General features: G+C 30.5%; 1 protein-coding gene across 1 annotated transcript; it reads right to left on the reverse strand.

The window, feature by feature from the left end:
- Positions 1-5,163: 5,163 nt before the first annotated feature.
- Positions 5,164-7,830, reverse strand: LOC107955313 (ATPase GET3A). Its single transcript, XM_016891049.2, has 7 exons — positions 7,413-7,830; positions 7,011-7,132; positions 6,591-6,741; positions 6,165-6,275; positions 5,907-6,045; positions 5,687-5,802; positions 5,164-5,578 (listed from the first exon to the last, which is right to left on the reverse strand). The coding sequence occupies exons 1-7, from the start codon at positions 7,671-7,673 to the stop codon at positions 5,423-5,425; spliced, it is 1,056 nt and encodes a 351-aa protein (XP_016746538.1). The 5' UTR covers positions 7,674-7,830; the 3' UTR covers positions 5,164-5,422.
- Positions 7,831-18,426: the final 10,596 nt, after the last annotated feature.

Genomic DNA, 18,426 nt, shown 5'->3' on the forward strand with positions numbered 1-18,426 from the left:
CATCTTGATTAAAATCGTCTTTTGAAATCGTGCGTTAGAACCTTTGTTTTCTCTTTATTTATTTTACTTAGTTAAAAATCCTAGTTTTTAATCATTTCCTCAAATCAAAATATTTTTTTCTTCACCAAAGTGTTTTAAATTAATTTCATAAATAATTCTTTTCACAGTTCCTGTGGGTACAATAACTCGACATTTACTTGTCACTTTATTACTTGTTGCGATTGTGTACACTTGCACATTTCTGTCGTTCCACTTTTTAACTATTTTCGAGCCTATTGACTCTCTCATTATCATTCGGCCCCCGGGGCAAGTTTTAGATTCTTTTGAATTCTATCATATATCCCATTTCCATTTCATTTACAAGTTCATTTATCATTTCACATGCCATTTAGTTAATTCATATGTTTACAACCCTATTAACAAGACATGGACTTAGAACGGATATGCAGATTCATCATCTCGGGTTGCCCAGCAACGATAACGCTATGCATGTACATACTACCACTCTGGGTTGCCCGACAACAATGATTTTCAGATGTTGATTATTCTGTCACCCTAGGTTGTTCGGCAACGATGACTTTATATGTACAATCTACCACCCCGGGTTTCTCGGTAACGATGGTTTTCAATCAATATCTTGACCCTATGACATGCCAACTATATCCGACTCGGTCTAAATAGCTAATAGGGGAACCGAATTTTTTATTCATTATATATAGTTCAAATCATACTTTACCATATCCAATTAACCATCAATCCATAAATTCATCATTTAATACAACATATTCAACTCCATTTCATACCAATTATCATATATCAATAAAGTCATACAATTTTCTATTCTATTCAGTTTAGTCTCTATCTCAATATTTAATCTCAACCGAAGCAATTTAATTCAAAATCCAATAATAACTTAGCTCAATATTATATAACGCAAAATAGCATGAATATACAGTAATTAAATTGGTCCCGAATCATAAAAATACAAACCGAATTTTTGAGCTACTCGTCAACAACTTTCAATTTTCTTTTCTGATACGAGTAGCTTAGTCCAATTCAAAGGTCATAATAGAGATGGGCTTAGTTTCCCTCAAGGATCAATCACGAGATCCAAATCCAACCAACTAAAGTCAAAACTCAACTTATTCGTTCAAGGCTTAGTCACAAAAAAAAATATTCGAGAAGAAGAGTTAAAGCTTCAAGACGATGGATTTTGGAGCGAGGATGAATTAGAAGGGATTAATTTTGTTTTGGGGCCTAAACTCTCAATCTATGATGACAAGCTCATGTGGAGAATGTTAACAAGCTTAGGCAGTTCATATTGGGTTCGGGTCCTAGGTTTAATTTTTATTAAACATGAGCCCAATATTTTATTTATTATCTCTTATTATTTTATTATTTTTTATTACGAATTTTGTTATAATTATTCAATATTTAAATTATTTAGGAGTTTTGTGTTAACAAGAAAGTTTTGTTTAAAACTACTTCTTGTTTAGATTAATTAGAATTTTAGTATACTTTAGAGTTTATTTAGATGTACTTAGCTAGCCTATATAAAAGCTTTTTCATTGTTCATTAATGACACAATTCTTTTTTAATGACACAATTGTTTTCATTAATAAAGTTTTCAACTCTGGAAGTTTATTTCTTTGAGCAAGATTTCTTTCTTGTGATTTTTAGAAGTAGTTTTATTCTCGATTTTCTTCAAGGAGTCATGGGAATTCATTTTTCAACCTTCAATTTGCCAAGGATTATTTCTTAGAGGGTTTATTAGAGTCATTAATTGAATTTGTTGGGGTTTAAATCTCAAAGGGTTCATTCAATCCATCATAGCCATCAGTTTATTCGATCCATCTTCCACTTTTAAATTTCGTCTATTTATTTATTTATATTTGATTTATATTTATATTTTTTCTTTGTTCTCAAATTATTTCTTTTACTGTTTTCGACTTATTTATTACTACATTTATTTATTTCTTCTTTTCAGATCAGATCCAAATATTTTCTCATTGAATCCAACAACATGAATAAGATCCTTCTTCCACTTCCTCCGCTCCAAACCCTATCACTTTCCCTCTTGATGGTTCTATGCAAAGTTAGCTAAATAAAATCACAACATATAATACTATCAAATTCCATTCAAATCAAAATCAATTACAATATTAAGAATTTTTTACAACATATTAAAGTTAGTCCTTAAACCTGAGACAAGCATAACTTTCTATCTAAAGCTTCAAATTGAAATTCGATTTCACATACATTCATTAAAGACCTCCTACTTTCTATTCTTATCAAAATTTCATGACAGTTTTGCATTTTATTCAATTTTTGTCCCTAATGTACGAAATCAATAATTAAGCTTTACAATTTAGTCATTTTCTTAAACTAAGCTTAATTTCTATCAATTTCACACTTAATTCTTTCAAAAATCAATAATGACAACTTATTAAAACTTTAATAGTTTTACAAATTTGTACATGGGCTAGCTAAACCAAACTCTCATTACCTCAAATTTACAAAAATTACAAGTAAATGACTTGAATTTCTTACTTAATTGCTTGGTTGAATATTAAACCTTAAAATGGTTTTCTTCTTTTCTTATTCTATGGAGAATCGATGTTGTGGTGAAGAAGACCAGATTTCCACTATCTTTTAGCTTTTACACTACGATTATGTTGTTAATTAGTTTTAATTTACTTAATTAACTATGTTTTACTTTATCAAATCTTTAATTTTCTTAAATTAATACTCGCACATCACATCATCCACTAGCATATGTTTCAAATGTTTTATTAACTAATTTGGCCTTTGGGATTATTGTCATCTAAGTCCTCAAGCCAAATTCTAATTAAAAATTTATAGCGATTAAACTTTTACAATTTAGTCATTAGGCTTTAATTAATTATAGTTTCGACTAAATTACTTATCCAAATTTTAATTCATCTATACATTAATTCCATAAATATCCCTATTTAATATTTATGGCTTGGTTTATGGAAATGACGTCCCAAAACTGGAATTTCTGAAACCATTAGAGACCGGGTCGTTATAAATCTAGCACTAAAATACATCATCGAATAAAATCAAAGTAGGTAAGTTGTCACACGTAGTGCATCATCAGGCAAATCGAAGTAGGGAAATTGACACACATAGTGCATCATCAAATAAACGAAGTAGGGAAACTGGTACATGAATTGCATACTAGCACATAAAGTGCGTAACCCATACATAATCTATTCCTATAGCATGCCAACTATATTTGACTCTGCTTGAATAGTTAATAGGGTACCAATAATCCAATCACATTATACAACCCAATTCATAAATTATAATATCATTTTGTTTCATCATCTATTCATGTATGTCTAATTTCACATAACATGGTTCATACTATATTCATATCTCATATCGCATACCAATTATATCATACTCTTTTATATTATATTCAATTTTGTCCAATTTCTTAACATTCAATATTATTCATTATGAATCATTTCATACGAAAATACAAGTTTACCTCGATAGTATATCATGCAATCAACCCACATATGCATATATATATATATAATGATTTCGAATCATAAAAGTACAAACCGAATTTCTCTCGTCATTCGCTGTCGACTCTCATTTTTTCCTTTCTCTCGCAACTATTTGACGCCATCTTTAGCTACATTCAATAATTTAATAAATTAAAAAAAATCAGATTTCATCCAATTCACATTTTGCTATAAAGTAAAACATATTTTTCATTTTATTCAATTTAGTCCTTATACTCGGGATATGCATTTTTTTATATCTAGCATCGGATCAAAAATATGATTTCACATTCTTTCATTAAGGACCCTATAATTTCTATTCATAACATAATTTCTTGATAGATTTTTAATTTATTCAATTTAATCCCTAATGTTGCAAAGTTATCTAACAAGCTTAATTAGATTTATAATTTAGTCTTTTTTATAATCTAAACTTATTAACTATCAAATTCAAGTCTAATTCATCAATTTCTCTCTAATAAAAACTCGCTAAAAACGCAACAATTAGACAGATTGATACATAAGCTAGCTAAACCAAGCTCTCATGATCATAAATCTATAAAAATTTCATGAATTTAGCTTTGCTAGCTTATAAATTTTGGTGTTCGAATGTTGAAACAAATGAAAGTTTTTCTTCTTTTCTTTCTAAAGGGAGACGATCAAGTATGGATGAAGGAGATGATTCATCTTTCTTTCCACTAACTAAGTATTTATACTTAGATTAACTTTGGTTTAGTTTAATTAATCTTACTTAATTAACTAATTAAAACATTATTAAACTTAATTTAATCATAATTTAATCTTAGTGGAATCCATCATCAACATCCACTAATTCATAGTGAATAATGGTTAAATAATCATTTTAGTCTTTTAAATAATTGCTATCTAGGCCCCCAAGCCTTTTCTAACTATGAACCTTGATATTAATGAAACAATACAAAAGTTAAAAAAAAGAAGAAGAAATAATTAAATATAACTTAATTAATACATACAATTAACTCGTGCATCATATAGGTAAGGAAAAATAGTTATTAATATATTATAGTTTTTTTTAAAATTTGAGGATTAAAGAAAAATAAATATGATTTAGATCTCAAATGTTGTTATAAATGTATAAAAACTACCTTAATTTCTATAAAAACTAAAATTTTTGCAAACAAATGAAATTATTAAAAAGAAGATTGATTGTATTATAATCTTTAATTAAAGACACCAATGCTTAATATTAATTAAATATGTATTATCTTTAATTAAAACACATTTCTTAATTATGTTTTCATGGTAAAATAAGCTTTCAAAACACCGATTCTAATCACTTGAACTCAAATAAATTTGGAGATTAGAAATTAATGGCTATATATATGAAAGTTTTGAAGAGGTACTATACTCAACCAGTTCACTAAATATATACCATTTGAATTGTTAACAACATTGAAGTACTGATAAACATAAACATAAAAAAAAATGAACAAAAGTTAAAATTCTATTCCGCTTTTAGTTAAATTTACATGTTATTATATTTATAAGCATGTATATTTTTAGCTAAAAATTATTTAGAAATATCTACAATGGTTTTGTACTTTCTCAATTAACCATGAGAGATTTGTTGTCTTAGGTTTTCACCGTGTAAAGAAAAAAAAAATAAAGATACCTTCATGACATTGAAACTTAATATAATGGGAGCAAGTTATGCATGTTGATTGTGAAAAAAGAATTGTAAACAAAATTTTCTAAAACAAATGATGCTATGCAAGCACCAATTGGAATGCTAATTCCTCTGTTCCGGACTAGTTAAATAGGATGCGGCATCATAATTTTATATGTGGCCAAATTAGCAGTGCCATACCAACTCATATAACAGCAACCAGACCTTTTTGTTTTCCTTTTTAGAGTTTCTCGAGTTCGGCTTCAGCCTCGGCCAACTGTTCCTTTAACCTCGATAGTCTTTGCTCTACCTCTTCTACAGTTCCCTTTTCGAGGGATGGTTGATATGGTGTAATAAAATGGCGTGAAAATCTTTTCAGAGCTTCAACCCCAGTAACCTATTATTATAACCATACAGGGGTAGTTAAGAGTTATTGAAATCACCAACATATGCCAATATGCAGAATTCAGAGTATAATGTTCAGATCAAGTAAGCTTGAGATCACCTCTTCTGGCAGCAATGGCAGCTTAGTGATGTGAAAATCATCATATAACATGAAAAACTGATCAAGGTACTTTTGTTGCATCCGCATTCGAGCTTTTAATAACTTGGACTCAACATCTTAAATTAAAGAAAGGGGGCTTGATGGTAAGCGTTTCACTTAAGCAACAATTCCAGTGGGACAGAAAGGAAATCGATAGACATGGTAAGAAAGTAAAGCATACCTTCATCATCAAAAAGTACTTGGTTAATGATAATATTATGAGTATCAATCTCAAATTTGGTGAGTTCTTGCACCAATCTCTCTGTTTCATAGAGAGACAGGAACTCCGGAATGCAAACGCAGACAAATGTTGTCAAGTCCTGCTCGAAGGAAAGTGAAATTATACAAAAAAGGAGCATGAGCAGGGCACTATAATTGCCCTTTATATGTTAAAAGTTTACAAGTATGGGAAAAAGACTAAGAGAATGGTATATCTTACTGGGTCTTTGAACTGCTTATTAACTTGTTCAATCACATTTTTCATGCCTTCAAGCCTCCCTATAATTGCATCCTCCCCAAACTCATCTTCAACTCCAAAAATACGGGTCACCTGCCGTGATGAGATTTAAACTTCATGAGCAGAAACCGACTAGGACACTATGAACTGACATGTGAGCTATGAAAAGAATGAATGTAAAAGCTCCATACCATATAACCTTAGAACTATGCCAAAGACAAACTTAGAAGATAGAAGGATAGCATTGATCACTTGAAAAAAGATATTAAAGAAAGAATAGTGGTTTTAATGAAAAGTTACAAAATTTTATTATCTATAGGCACATTGTGAACTAAAAAGTCTTGAAGACCAGTTGCGAAATATCGGATGACAATTGACAACAAATACTAAAACTTAAAAAAGTCATACCTGACTCAATAAACCACCAAATTTGCTTTTCAGCGACATCATTTTTTCAAGTCCCTTCTCTAAGGTAGCTGGAAACTGTAAAAGCCGAAGTGTATGTCCGGTTGGGGCAGTGTCGAATACAATGCACGAATAATCCATTGTCTGCACCAATCTACAGGAAAATATTACATTCAGACAACAATTGACCAAAATATTTCTTAAACAATCCAAGCGGTCAAACTTTTCTCTCCCAACACTGCCGAGAGCCCTAGCGGGTTCACAAAGCGACTGAACATGTGGAACCATGGAAACTAAAGAGTTCGCGCATGCTACCACTTGAGCTGGCCTCAACAATACTGATGAATAAAGTACGACCGTAATGATTCTGAAGTCGTTATTAGAATCTAATAAGTTTGAAATAGAATAGAACGGATATCTTACTTAAGCATCTCTCCAAAGCTCATCGCCTCATCAATTCCTGGAATTGCATTCGCCAAGTCTGAAAATAAACTATCCATTCCTTCCGTCCCGAATTCATCATTATCCACGCTAGGATCTACCTCCTATTATGTAGAAAGAAATTGAGAAAATTAAAATATCCAATGAATTCTGTAAAAGTTCTAATAAAGATCAAATCCTTAATGCAGAAGCCCAAGCATTAACCAGAGTGAACCCATCACTGGATTACATATAAAAATCATACTGATAATTTTTCTTGGTCTCAGAAGAAAGAAACAGTATCAAATTTTTCAACCGATCAATGATCAAAATACAAAACATGACTGAGCAATGCCTGATTTCTTCAAAACAAAAAACCGTGCAAACCAGAAAGCAAAAGGATACCATGGCATATAAATTCTTGAAGCCATAGACCAAAGTGGGAGTCTTAGTGAATCTCTGTTGAAAAGCATCGCTGAGATTATGAGCAGGGTCGGTGGAAATAATCAGGACAGAGGGTCGCACCCGAGCCAAGAGCATCGAAATAATCGAGCTACAAGTGGTCTTACCCACACCTCCTTTGCCACCAACGAAAACCCACTTCAGGGTATCTTGCTCCAATATGTTATGAACGGTTGACTCTGGTATATCCTCACTGTCTGCCATGTTTGTTTAACGAAGCTTTATTTTTATTTTTATTTTTTTTGCCCTTTTTCTTTTTCTTTTGTGAGAAAGGAATCAGAGTTATTTGTTCGAGCTCATTACGAGTTCTGCCCAAGCGACGTATGAACGATTCTAAGGACAAGCGTACACTGCGCATTTCAGATCCTTAATCTTATTGTCACCTTAAAAATATATAGTTTGTTATGTATTTTCTTTTAATTAAAAATACTACTACTTATATTTTCTTTATTTAAGCGTACACTGCGCATTGATTTTATTTATTGGTATTTATATAAATGATTTTTTTTTTATAAAAATCTATGCTTATTTCCATCTACTTCATTGAGCTAGTGTTATTTTAGTCCGGAAAAAATAAAACAAATACCATCAAAGGTAAAATTTTGAAAGGTTAGATGATGATGTAGCATTTGTTTGTATTTAATAATTGGCTTAATTTATAATTTGGACCTTAAAGTATATCTATTTTTCATTTTGATATCTAAATTTTTTTGTCCTAATTTCGTACTTAAAGTATCAATCACTTTCCTATTTAATACCTAAAGTATACTTCCATTATATTTTTTAGTCTATATTTTTTTGCATACGTTAAAAAAAATCTTACAACCAATCACAAAGTGTTACATGGCGTCTTTATGCAAAATAAAATCAATATCTTTTTTCTTAAATGTATATATAAATATCTTTTTTCTTAAATGTATATACACATTAAAAAAATATAAAAATTCATAAATACATATAACCTAGAAAAAAATCTAATTTATAAAAATTTATAAAAAATACGATAATTGAAAATAATTTAGTTGAAATTGATAATATTTTTAAACTTTTTTTGCAAAATAAACATTCATTTATAAACAAAATTGTTGATATATTGATAAGTATTGATGATTGGCTATTCAACATATATTATTGAATTGAGAAATTGGCTTATAATGGAAATTGAAAATGGTTACTCTATTAACTATTCAAGTAGAGTCAGATATAGTTGACATGCCATAGAATAGGAAGAGTTTAGGGTTACTTCGAATATGTGTCGATGAGGCACTGGGTGCCAAATTACTTCGGTTATATCGATGAGGCACTAGATGTCAAACACATTGATGAGCATTGGATGCAAACTATTTACTTTGACATTGTCTGATGAGGCACTGGGTGCCAAACTAGTGTGATTGGTTGGATTCGTATATTCGTCCAAGTCTGAGTCAGGTTAATAGAGGTATAAAATGTCAATGGGATAAATGATATACAGATTTTGTTGGTAATATGATTTGATGATACAACTACATGTTGTGATTTATAAAAGATCATGAGAATTTATTATACGAGCCTGAATAGCCGATATGAAAATGTGATGAATTAATGATTTTATTCGGAAACTGAACAATAAAATGAAATAGTGAATAGCATTATATTGAAATTGAATGTACTATTGATGATAGATAGAAAATTATATGAAATTTATATTTAATTGAACAAATTATGGTTATAAGTGACTAGGAATGTTATATGCTTGATTTATTATAAAATGTGATATATGTTGATACTCGCGTGGTTTATATTTGTCATGTTTAGGCAAACTCGTAAAGCTAGTATCTTATCAAATTATGTTGTAATTTGAGGTAAGTTGTTGTTTAGATATACGTGAACTTACTAAGAATTTGTAATACTTACCCTATTATTTCCCTTTCCTTGTAGATGACTAACTTACGAAACGTGTCAAATGGATCATTGAGAAGCTCACACTATCCTGATATCGATTTGATAGCTCTTTTGATTGTTTTATGTTCGGTTATGTGACATGCATATAGGGTTGGTATAAGTGTTTAGCTTGGTTGATTGATTTTGGTTTGAACCTTGTTGAATGTTTAATTTTGGACTTGTCCATGGGCATGTAAAAGTGTGTGTAAGCTTGGTAATATGTTATATTGCATGTGGATCTTATGATCGGAAAATTTGGAAATTAATTACTATGGTTATATTGGTGAAATTGATTGAATATGCAATAGGAGAAGGACTGAAAGTTTACAAGTGAAATGATTACTTAAGGACTTTAATGATATATAAATGTTTGGTTGATTGAGAAATTGTGTGTTAAGGTATTGGAATAAAATGTAATGGTATGGTTTAATGCATAATGCTATGAAAAAAATGATGATTTGAAATGGTATATATATGTTATGTCACATCCTGATATTGGGTCTAGAAGTTTCAAGGGTAGTTTTGAAATTTGGCTCCAAAATATGTTTGGGAATTCAGAAATATAGTAACTCGAAAATGTCTTCGTCTGTGGCTTTTTGAAAACTAAACCAACTTGGGAAAATAATGAGGAAAAGACCCTTAATTGTAAAATGTAGACTGTTTTGAAAAATAGGTTAAATTTGAGAGTACCATAAAGGTAAATATACCAAAGTTTTAAAAAGTACCCTATTTCCCCCTCCACCTACAAGAAACTCACAAAACCCATTTCCCTCACTTGTTTTTGCCATCCTTTAAAGTTCCCAAATATTATTCACCTATTTTGATCTTTCAAACTTCAACTCTTTTGATTTTCATCATCCTTTTAACATGAAACCCCCTTTGAAAACCAAGAAGAGCATAAAGAACACCCTTAATTTCCTTGTCATCTAACTTGTGGGTTTTTCAAACTTTCTATTGAACATTCGTTTTTCCCTTAGTCAAGGTAATGTTTTGTTTTCCTAATAGTTTTTGAAGTAATCTAGTCATTTAAATCGAGTTTTAAGCCATTGAATCAAAGGTTTTGGGTAGAAGTCGAAATTTGGCTCGTTAATGGTGAAATCCAGGATTTTGAATGAAATTACTGTTTCAAAGTGTTTTTCAATTTTTTTTATTGTTATTAGAAGGTTTTTAAACTCTCATTAAAGTTTCGTTAAAGAATTCGAAAGTATTGTTGAGTTTTTATTAAAAATTGGTCATGTATGTCGAATTTTTGAAACCATAAATCTAAGTAGTTTTGTACAGTTTGAAGGTTGAGGATTATTCTTAGAAGAGTAACTAAATGATTAGAATTGGTTTTGAGCAATGGGAATGAGTAGGAATGGGATATTTGAGTTTCGACTATGCTATTCAAAAATTCCAGTTTCAATAGGAACTAGCCTTAGGCCTGCATTTTTGCTTCTTGAGATATGGTTATAACTATTAAATAATTGTGTATATTATGTGTTTGTTATGTGTGAAGCTTCGGAGTCATTAGGACCTTCTTCGAGTAAGGCGAAAGGTAAGGAAAAGTTAGTTTAAGCTTTCGACAAATAAGTAAAAACGTGAACAGTGAATGTTTGGAATCGCTGCTTGTAAACACAATTCATGGTGTTAAATGAGATCTTAGGAGTAGCCTAAACCCCTATCCTAAGTTTCGAGTGTAAGCTTTCTTACTATTCTCATTTTATATTGCAAAATTGTGACTATTTGATGCAGATTGAGTAGTGTAATGTGTTCGTGTGATATGTGACATATTTTGTGTTAAATCTTGTGAAATATATTAGTTGAGAGCATGTAAACATGCCAAGTAAATGTGATGATGTTGGGTTTATAACGTAAATGTGCAGTGAAAGTGTACAGAAAATAGTAAGTAATAAAATGTGCATAATTGTTGATATTTTGGCCTTGTAATCTTTTGAGACCGCTAGATATAGTTGGCATGCCATAGGATTATATGAGTACTTACCCTTGTGTTGTGATTTTGGGATATTAAGGCCCGAGATAGTTTGGAGAGATAAAAGAATGTGAGCTAAGCTCCATTCATCAAGATATGCTAGTGTGTTGGAGAGTGTTACCTTGATGCTACACTTTTGGGATATGTTCGACTCTTCGATCCATTGGTGCGTTGGAAATCTATGTATCCAATGTGTGGTGGTAGAGCCCACTTTTATGTATCAAGTTTTCAAATTATCGATTAATGAATTGTGAGTGAAATGTGATGCATGTGTAACTATGTGAATACAATGTTAGATGTATTAGTAAGTGATGCATAAATATGGTTAGGTTGGCACTATAGTTAAACATTGCTGAGAATATGTTTTTTGTGTCTTTTGTTTAATGTATGGTATTGTGTGTATGTTGTAATTCTGTACATTCACTGAGCTTGTTTAAGCTCACACACTCCATTCTAAACCATTGCAGACATTTAGCATTGCAATGTGAGCGGTGCAGTTCCAAGGAAGTGATCCAAGTTAGGTTTAGCAATTTAAGTAGGTGACATTTTGAATATTCTTTGAACTGTGGAAATAAAGACATTGTGGCTAGAATTTTAGCTGGTTATGCTTATTATGTCTTTAGTGTTTTGATATGATTATAGACTCTAGGATTTGATGGACGATTACCATTATTTTGGTAATGGTTATGGTTTAATTAAATTGAGGTAGAGATGTTATTTTGGACTATAGTTATGATCATTTTGATGTTGGATGATGTGTTAGTTGAACGATTTTGAAAAGGAAAACATTTAAGTGTTTAAAATGCCCTATTCTACTGTGATTTTGGACAAAATGTCCATACGTATCGGTAATTAGGGCATATGTATCGATACCTCTATGTTGAAATGAATGTGTAGGAAACAATAGCTCTTTTTGGTATTGATACCCTTTCACGAGTATCGATACTCAGGGTAAAAATACTGATACTTTTGTTTTGTATCGATAATTTGTTTTGTTTTAAGATTTGTGGAAAATAGAAAGCGAAAAATGTACCGATTTTCTTAATGGTATCGATACTAGTCTCCATAAATATTGATACCTGCGATAGTGTATCGATAACTACGTGATGTCTTTGGAAATTTCACTAAATTGTACCTAAGCATGTTTTTAGATTGTTCCTACTACAATTTAATATCTATTAAGTCGTTTTCAATGTTGCTTAATAAATTCTAGACTCAAAAACTTCTGTTATTGGTTGGATACGATGATTATTATATGTAATTGAGACTGTGTGAATATGCATTAGTTGTAATGTCTGAAGTAACATCCTAATACTTAGGCTCGGTGACCAGGCCATGTATAGGGTGTTACATGTTAAGTAAGTTTGAATTGAGCAAGCAGTTTTGATAAGTTTTGGTGCCAAAATTTTGTTCATGTTGCTTTGGTAATTAGAATTGTTTGAATTGAGTAATGGTAAATGAATATTTGGGAATACCTTTAAATGGTTTTGTGCAAGCTTAGATGTGCATATATACACTAAATAAGCTCAAGATTTGGCTTGGCATGGAATATGTATTAAATGGACAAATTTCATAAAAAAAAAGTCATCGTCTTAATGTGAAATACCTCACGTCGCAACGTCGATAGACAGTTTGTGATGTTTTGAGGTCAAATGGTCTGACATCGTGACGTAACTCACTGTTTTGACGACATCACGACATAGAGAAGGTCACATCACGACGTGGAACCTAAACTTTCAAAATCTAGCAATTTGGTCCTAATTTATGCTCGGGTCTACAAAATAGCTCTCGTAAGCTCAAGTCAGGCTCGGGCTTAATTGTATATTATAATATTTAGGTATTTATGACATGATTGAATATTTGAATATTCGTTTATAGCTTACTTGATCTGAAATTTTAAAAGTATTACAAAAAGGTCCCTATTTGATATTGAGTAGACTTTAAAACATTCTATGCTTGCATAAAACCCGAAAAACAATGGTCATGTTATTCTATGTTGTATTATTGATTGATTGCATGATTGATGAAGTGAAATGATGTTTTTACCATGAATTTGTTAGTAGTTTCTCCGATAACAAATGTGGTACTCTGTTGCTTGGACCCGGCGATCGAGTCGGGTAAGTGGTGTTACATGAAAGTCGGGAACAATAAACGTCCGCTAAGTCAAAAACACAAGTATGAATTAAGTTAGGGTTTATTGTTATAAATATCACAAGTCAGTTTTCAAATTTTAATTTTTTGTTGTACAAGAAAACCATTCTCAAATCGGGATTTTTCCAACATGAACATCACAAGTGAATAAATCCATAAACAGATTTAGGATCTATTCTTTTTGGGTCCAGTCCGATGTATTATCAGTCCAATCAATCACATCTATGTCTCTATCTTTTGGGAGTCATCCACTCTGATGCCTAAGACAAAGCATCTCCCCAATTGGACTTGATAGACAACATATTAGTCTTTTAATTGGTTTGCTTATTTTCAATTAAACAAGAACATGTTTAGGTTCATCTAATAATATAATTTTTCTTTCTGTATTACAATCCAACTACGAAATAGCACTAAGACAACTAGTGAACCAATATTTGCTTCTATTTTACTTTTATGCAAAAACCATATGAGGACATTATACAAAGTATATTAATGTCATCCATGAATTATTTTATTAACCAATTTTTTCGAAAAAATTACAAGTGTACATTGAAAAAATTACTATACTTAGGATACCAGATCAAACACCGATATGGGAATATAACGAATCAATAGATTTGAAATGAGAAATTAGTATGTTATGAAATGAAGATATGTATACCTTTATGTTGAATGGCATGATATGATAAGTCTAAATGCTAATAACAAATGAATTGATGTACAAAATGGTTATATGCATATTTCATTTGATAATAGAAGCTTTTGGAATGAATGTGTATGTGATATGGCTAAAGGTTGAACTTGAATTGCATTTGATTAATGTGTTATATTCACTTGAATCATGAAAGTACCATTGAACTTTATCGCTCAGCATACCATTTTTTTATTCTTTGCATAGGTATAGGTAGACCTCAAAGTCCTGATAGGTGAATTCAATATCCAATTTGTAGCCCTTGACTCAACAAAGTTTGTATAGTTCCTCATATTTTGATAAATGGCATGTACCTAGGTTTAAACCATTTTAAGGTTGTAAATGGTCAACTTGTTGTCTTTGAGTATTAGATGTATAATAATAAAATGGTATATGAATGGTTAACGTTTTCATGGTTAGAAATATGTAATTGATCATATATGATATTGAGTTGAATACCTTTTGGGTCTTAGCATCAATTATGTTTTGTATTTTACCAGGTTGAAAATTAAGGATGTTTGAGTTGTTGGTGTCTAGCTTCATAATTGCAACACAATTCTATGGATGTCACAACACTAGCCTTCAAAGTCACTATGTCCATTGTTTGAAGCCACAAATTTGCACCATTAAAGTCATAACGCCAACCCATTGTCGTTAATGTCATGACGTGATATCCTTATGGTTGCGACACTAGCTCGATAAAGTTGGAAACTTTATATTTTAGTACTCAAATGGTCTTGGGTTATCGAAAAAGATTTCGTAAGCTTGTATTAACCCCAGATAAGAGTATATGGCATGTTATAATGATGCAATGATCTTGCTAATGAATATAAATTGTTAAGTTAAATAGAAATTATGAATGTAGTTGCTCCAGCAACGAATGTGACATCTAGTAGCTCAGACCCGGCGATCGAGTTAGGTATGAGGTGTTACATTTTTAGTCTTTTTATTTTTTAAATTTTGAAATTCTAATCCTGGTCCAAATAGTAATAGTTAAATCAATTATGTCAAATTTTATTATTAGTCATATATTATGCATAAATTGTGGATTTATTTTTATAATATAATTTGATCATTTTTAATCAATACAATTTTCAAATTTTGAAATTTTAGTATTGACTTAAGAAGTATCCATTAAATCTATTAACTAAAATGATGTTACTTTTTACGAGAATTATATAGAAATAACAAGCTGGCATGACATTACATATGTAATTACATGTTTGTTGCATAAGATTTTGGAAATAATAGGATTTAACTTAGGGAATCTAATTGCTATTATTTGATTAAAACTAAAAATTTAAAGTATTGACTTAAGAAGTATTCGTTAAATCTATTAACTAAAATAATGTTACTTTTTACGAGAATTATATAAAAATAGCAATTTGACATGACATTACATATGTAATTACATTTTTGTTGCATAAGATTTTGAAAATAATAGGATTTAACTTAAGGAATCTAATTGCTACTATTTGATTAAAACTAAAAATTTAAAGTTTGAAAAATTACAGAAACTAAAATTAACTAAACTAGAGTACAACAATTAAATCCACAACTTTCACATAGTACAGGACTAATGATAAAATTTTACCATTTAGTTTTTTCACTTACAATTGAAGTAAAATTAAAATATGATACACACATTATATTAAAATAAAATTTAAATATTACCTTACATGTTAAATCAAAATTCATGTATAATTTTATAATTTATCAATCTTAAAGTAAAAATGAATTTCACATATAACATCTTAATGTTACATGTGTGATAATTTTTTAAATAAATTTCAGTTCACTTTATAATTTGGATTTAATTTTTTAAAATAATTATCTTAATTGAACTGAAATATAGAATTAACTTATCAAATCAATTCATTTAATAATTTTAACACGATTGAGGTAGATCATTAAGCACATCTTTTTTTTTTCTTTTCAAGACTTGAACGAAAAAAAAAACCCTCCAAACTATAGTGCTTTTCTAGTTAAGTGATTAAACTTGTTTTTGCTCATTTTAAGTATTTAAACTTTCATTCTGTTAACATTATTGAGCTTTTCGTTAGCGACTGTTAAAAAAAATTTCTATCAGCCAATCAAAGCTTGCCATATGTTATAAAATAAACAAAATACATATTATGAAATTAAAATAAAAATTTATTAAATATTTAAAAAAGCTTAAAATTTTTAAAAATATATATTAGCCTCAACAAAATTAAAATTCCATCTCATTCTCATACATTTTCTTTCTCACGTGATTTTTTTTCTTCTTCAACTCAAGATATCAGCAAAATTAAATTTCTATCTCATCTTGTTTTTGCAATGCTTTTGGGGTATTTGAAGAAGAAATTTGGTGCTGAAGATGAAGCTAAAAAAGTTATTTGCTTCACATATTTTCCTCTGCAATAGACTTTTGAAGACTTGGTCTTTTTTCAAAAAAAATTGTGTTAACATCACCAAAAAGTAAACAAACTTTTTCATGAAAGCAGGACTTTTAAGAAAAATCCTTTTGATTAAAAAGACAAATCAATGCTTTTTCATCCGCAGAGAAAAGTGGAGAAAGAGAAATAGCAACAGTAGCCAATGCAGTGTTTGCTTTGGGATGACTTTGGGATCGTTGATGACTTGCTTCTCTACTCTCATTTTTCGACTTTGAATGATGATCCAATGGATCTTTTTAGGGATTTTGCTTTTGTTTTCGGTAGTGTTTATCTGGTAGTCAATAAATATAGTTGAATTCGAGATTATTGTAGACTTGGACTTGGACATATCAAACAACTATATAAAAGCAAAGGATTTTGGTTTTTTATTCTTTTATCCTTTTTGGAGGGGTTTTTCCACATTAAATTTGTATATTTAATTTCTCAATTTATTTCACTATTTTTACTTGTTCATTGCTTAATTGGGTTGATCCCTAACAAGTGGTATTAGAGCAAGTTCAGTTTTTCGTAGATCAACCCATTAAGAGATGGAAGCAATAAGGTTTGACATTGAGAAGTTCGATGGTGTCACAAATTTCAAGTTGTGGCAAGTTCAGATGATGGCAATTCTAGTTCAGACTGGCCTGAAAAAGGTCATAACTGAGAAAAACCCCAAAAATCTAGATCAGTCAGAATGGCAAAAGCTTGATGAAAAGGCCCTGTGTAACACCCATAACCGCTTTCGTCGGCGAATTAAGGTTACGAAGTATTACTGCACGTTTTAGAACATTCAGTAACAATAGCATCAAGTTCACTAGAATAATTAACAATATATTTTTAAATAATTTAGGTCAAAGTAAACATACACTTATAGACCCTAAATCGAGCCTATGAGGCCTTAAAAATAGTTTAAAAACAATTAAGGAAAATTTCAAAGCAAATCAAAAAGTTTAAGAAAAACTAAAAAATTTTAAAAAGGTAGGGTTCACACTACTGTGTGACTCAGCCCAAGCCGTGTGGTCTAGGGTACGCTCGTGTGGCCGACTATGTACCTTTCGACACAATTTCATACGGTCATGTCACAGGCCATGTGTTAACCCATGTGAAAACTGCACCTAAACACGTTCAGGCTACATGCCCGTGTCCCAAGCCTTATGTGCCCACAAATGTCCAAATTCATTCTTGTATCTCACCCAAATGCACAAGTACCTAACCCAATTTATCTCACATGTTCACAAGTCTATAAATACATTTTAAGACAACTAAAATATGCCATTTTTATTCACCAAAACACACTAAAGTATCACAGCCCAATCACATTATAATGGTCATACTATTCATTACCAAAGCAACCATTTATAAACCACACCAACTTAACATGTTACTTTTACTTCATGACCCTTTACACAAATTACTTAATATGCCATTTGCCCTATTACATCACACAACCATATCACTTGCAACTAAGTTGGTACCATGTATTCATGCATCAAGTAGTTATAAATACATCAAGGACATAAGCATATCAAGTTATACAACATAAGCACTTATGCATCATTACACACCCAAAATACTTTGCATTCAATTTCACCTACCATATTTAATTCATACTAACTTGCCATTTCATGTTCATCCATTTACTTTAACTTGAGACTAACATGCATACCACATTAGTTACTCATACCACAACATCAAAGTACATCACATACTCATTACAAAATACTTATGAACCATTACAATAATGACCAATAGTTCCTATTACATGCCATATAAGCCAAGATGTATTCAAAAGCTACCAAATGATCC

This window comes from Gossypium hirsutum, chromosome A07, assembly GCF_007990345.1.
Source record: "Gossypium hirsutum isolate 1008001.06 chromosome A07, Gossypium_hirsutum_v2.1, whole genome shotgun sequence".
NCBI lineage: Eukaryota > Viridiplantae > Streptophyta > Magnoliopsida > Malvales > Malvaceae > Gossypium > Gossypium hirsutum.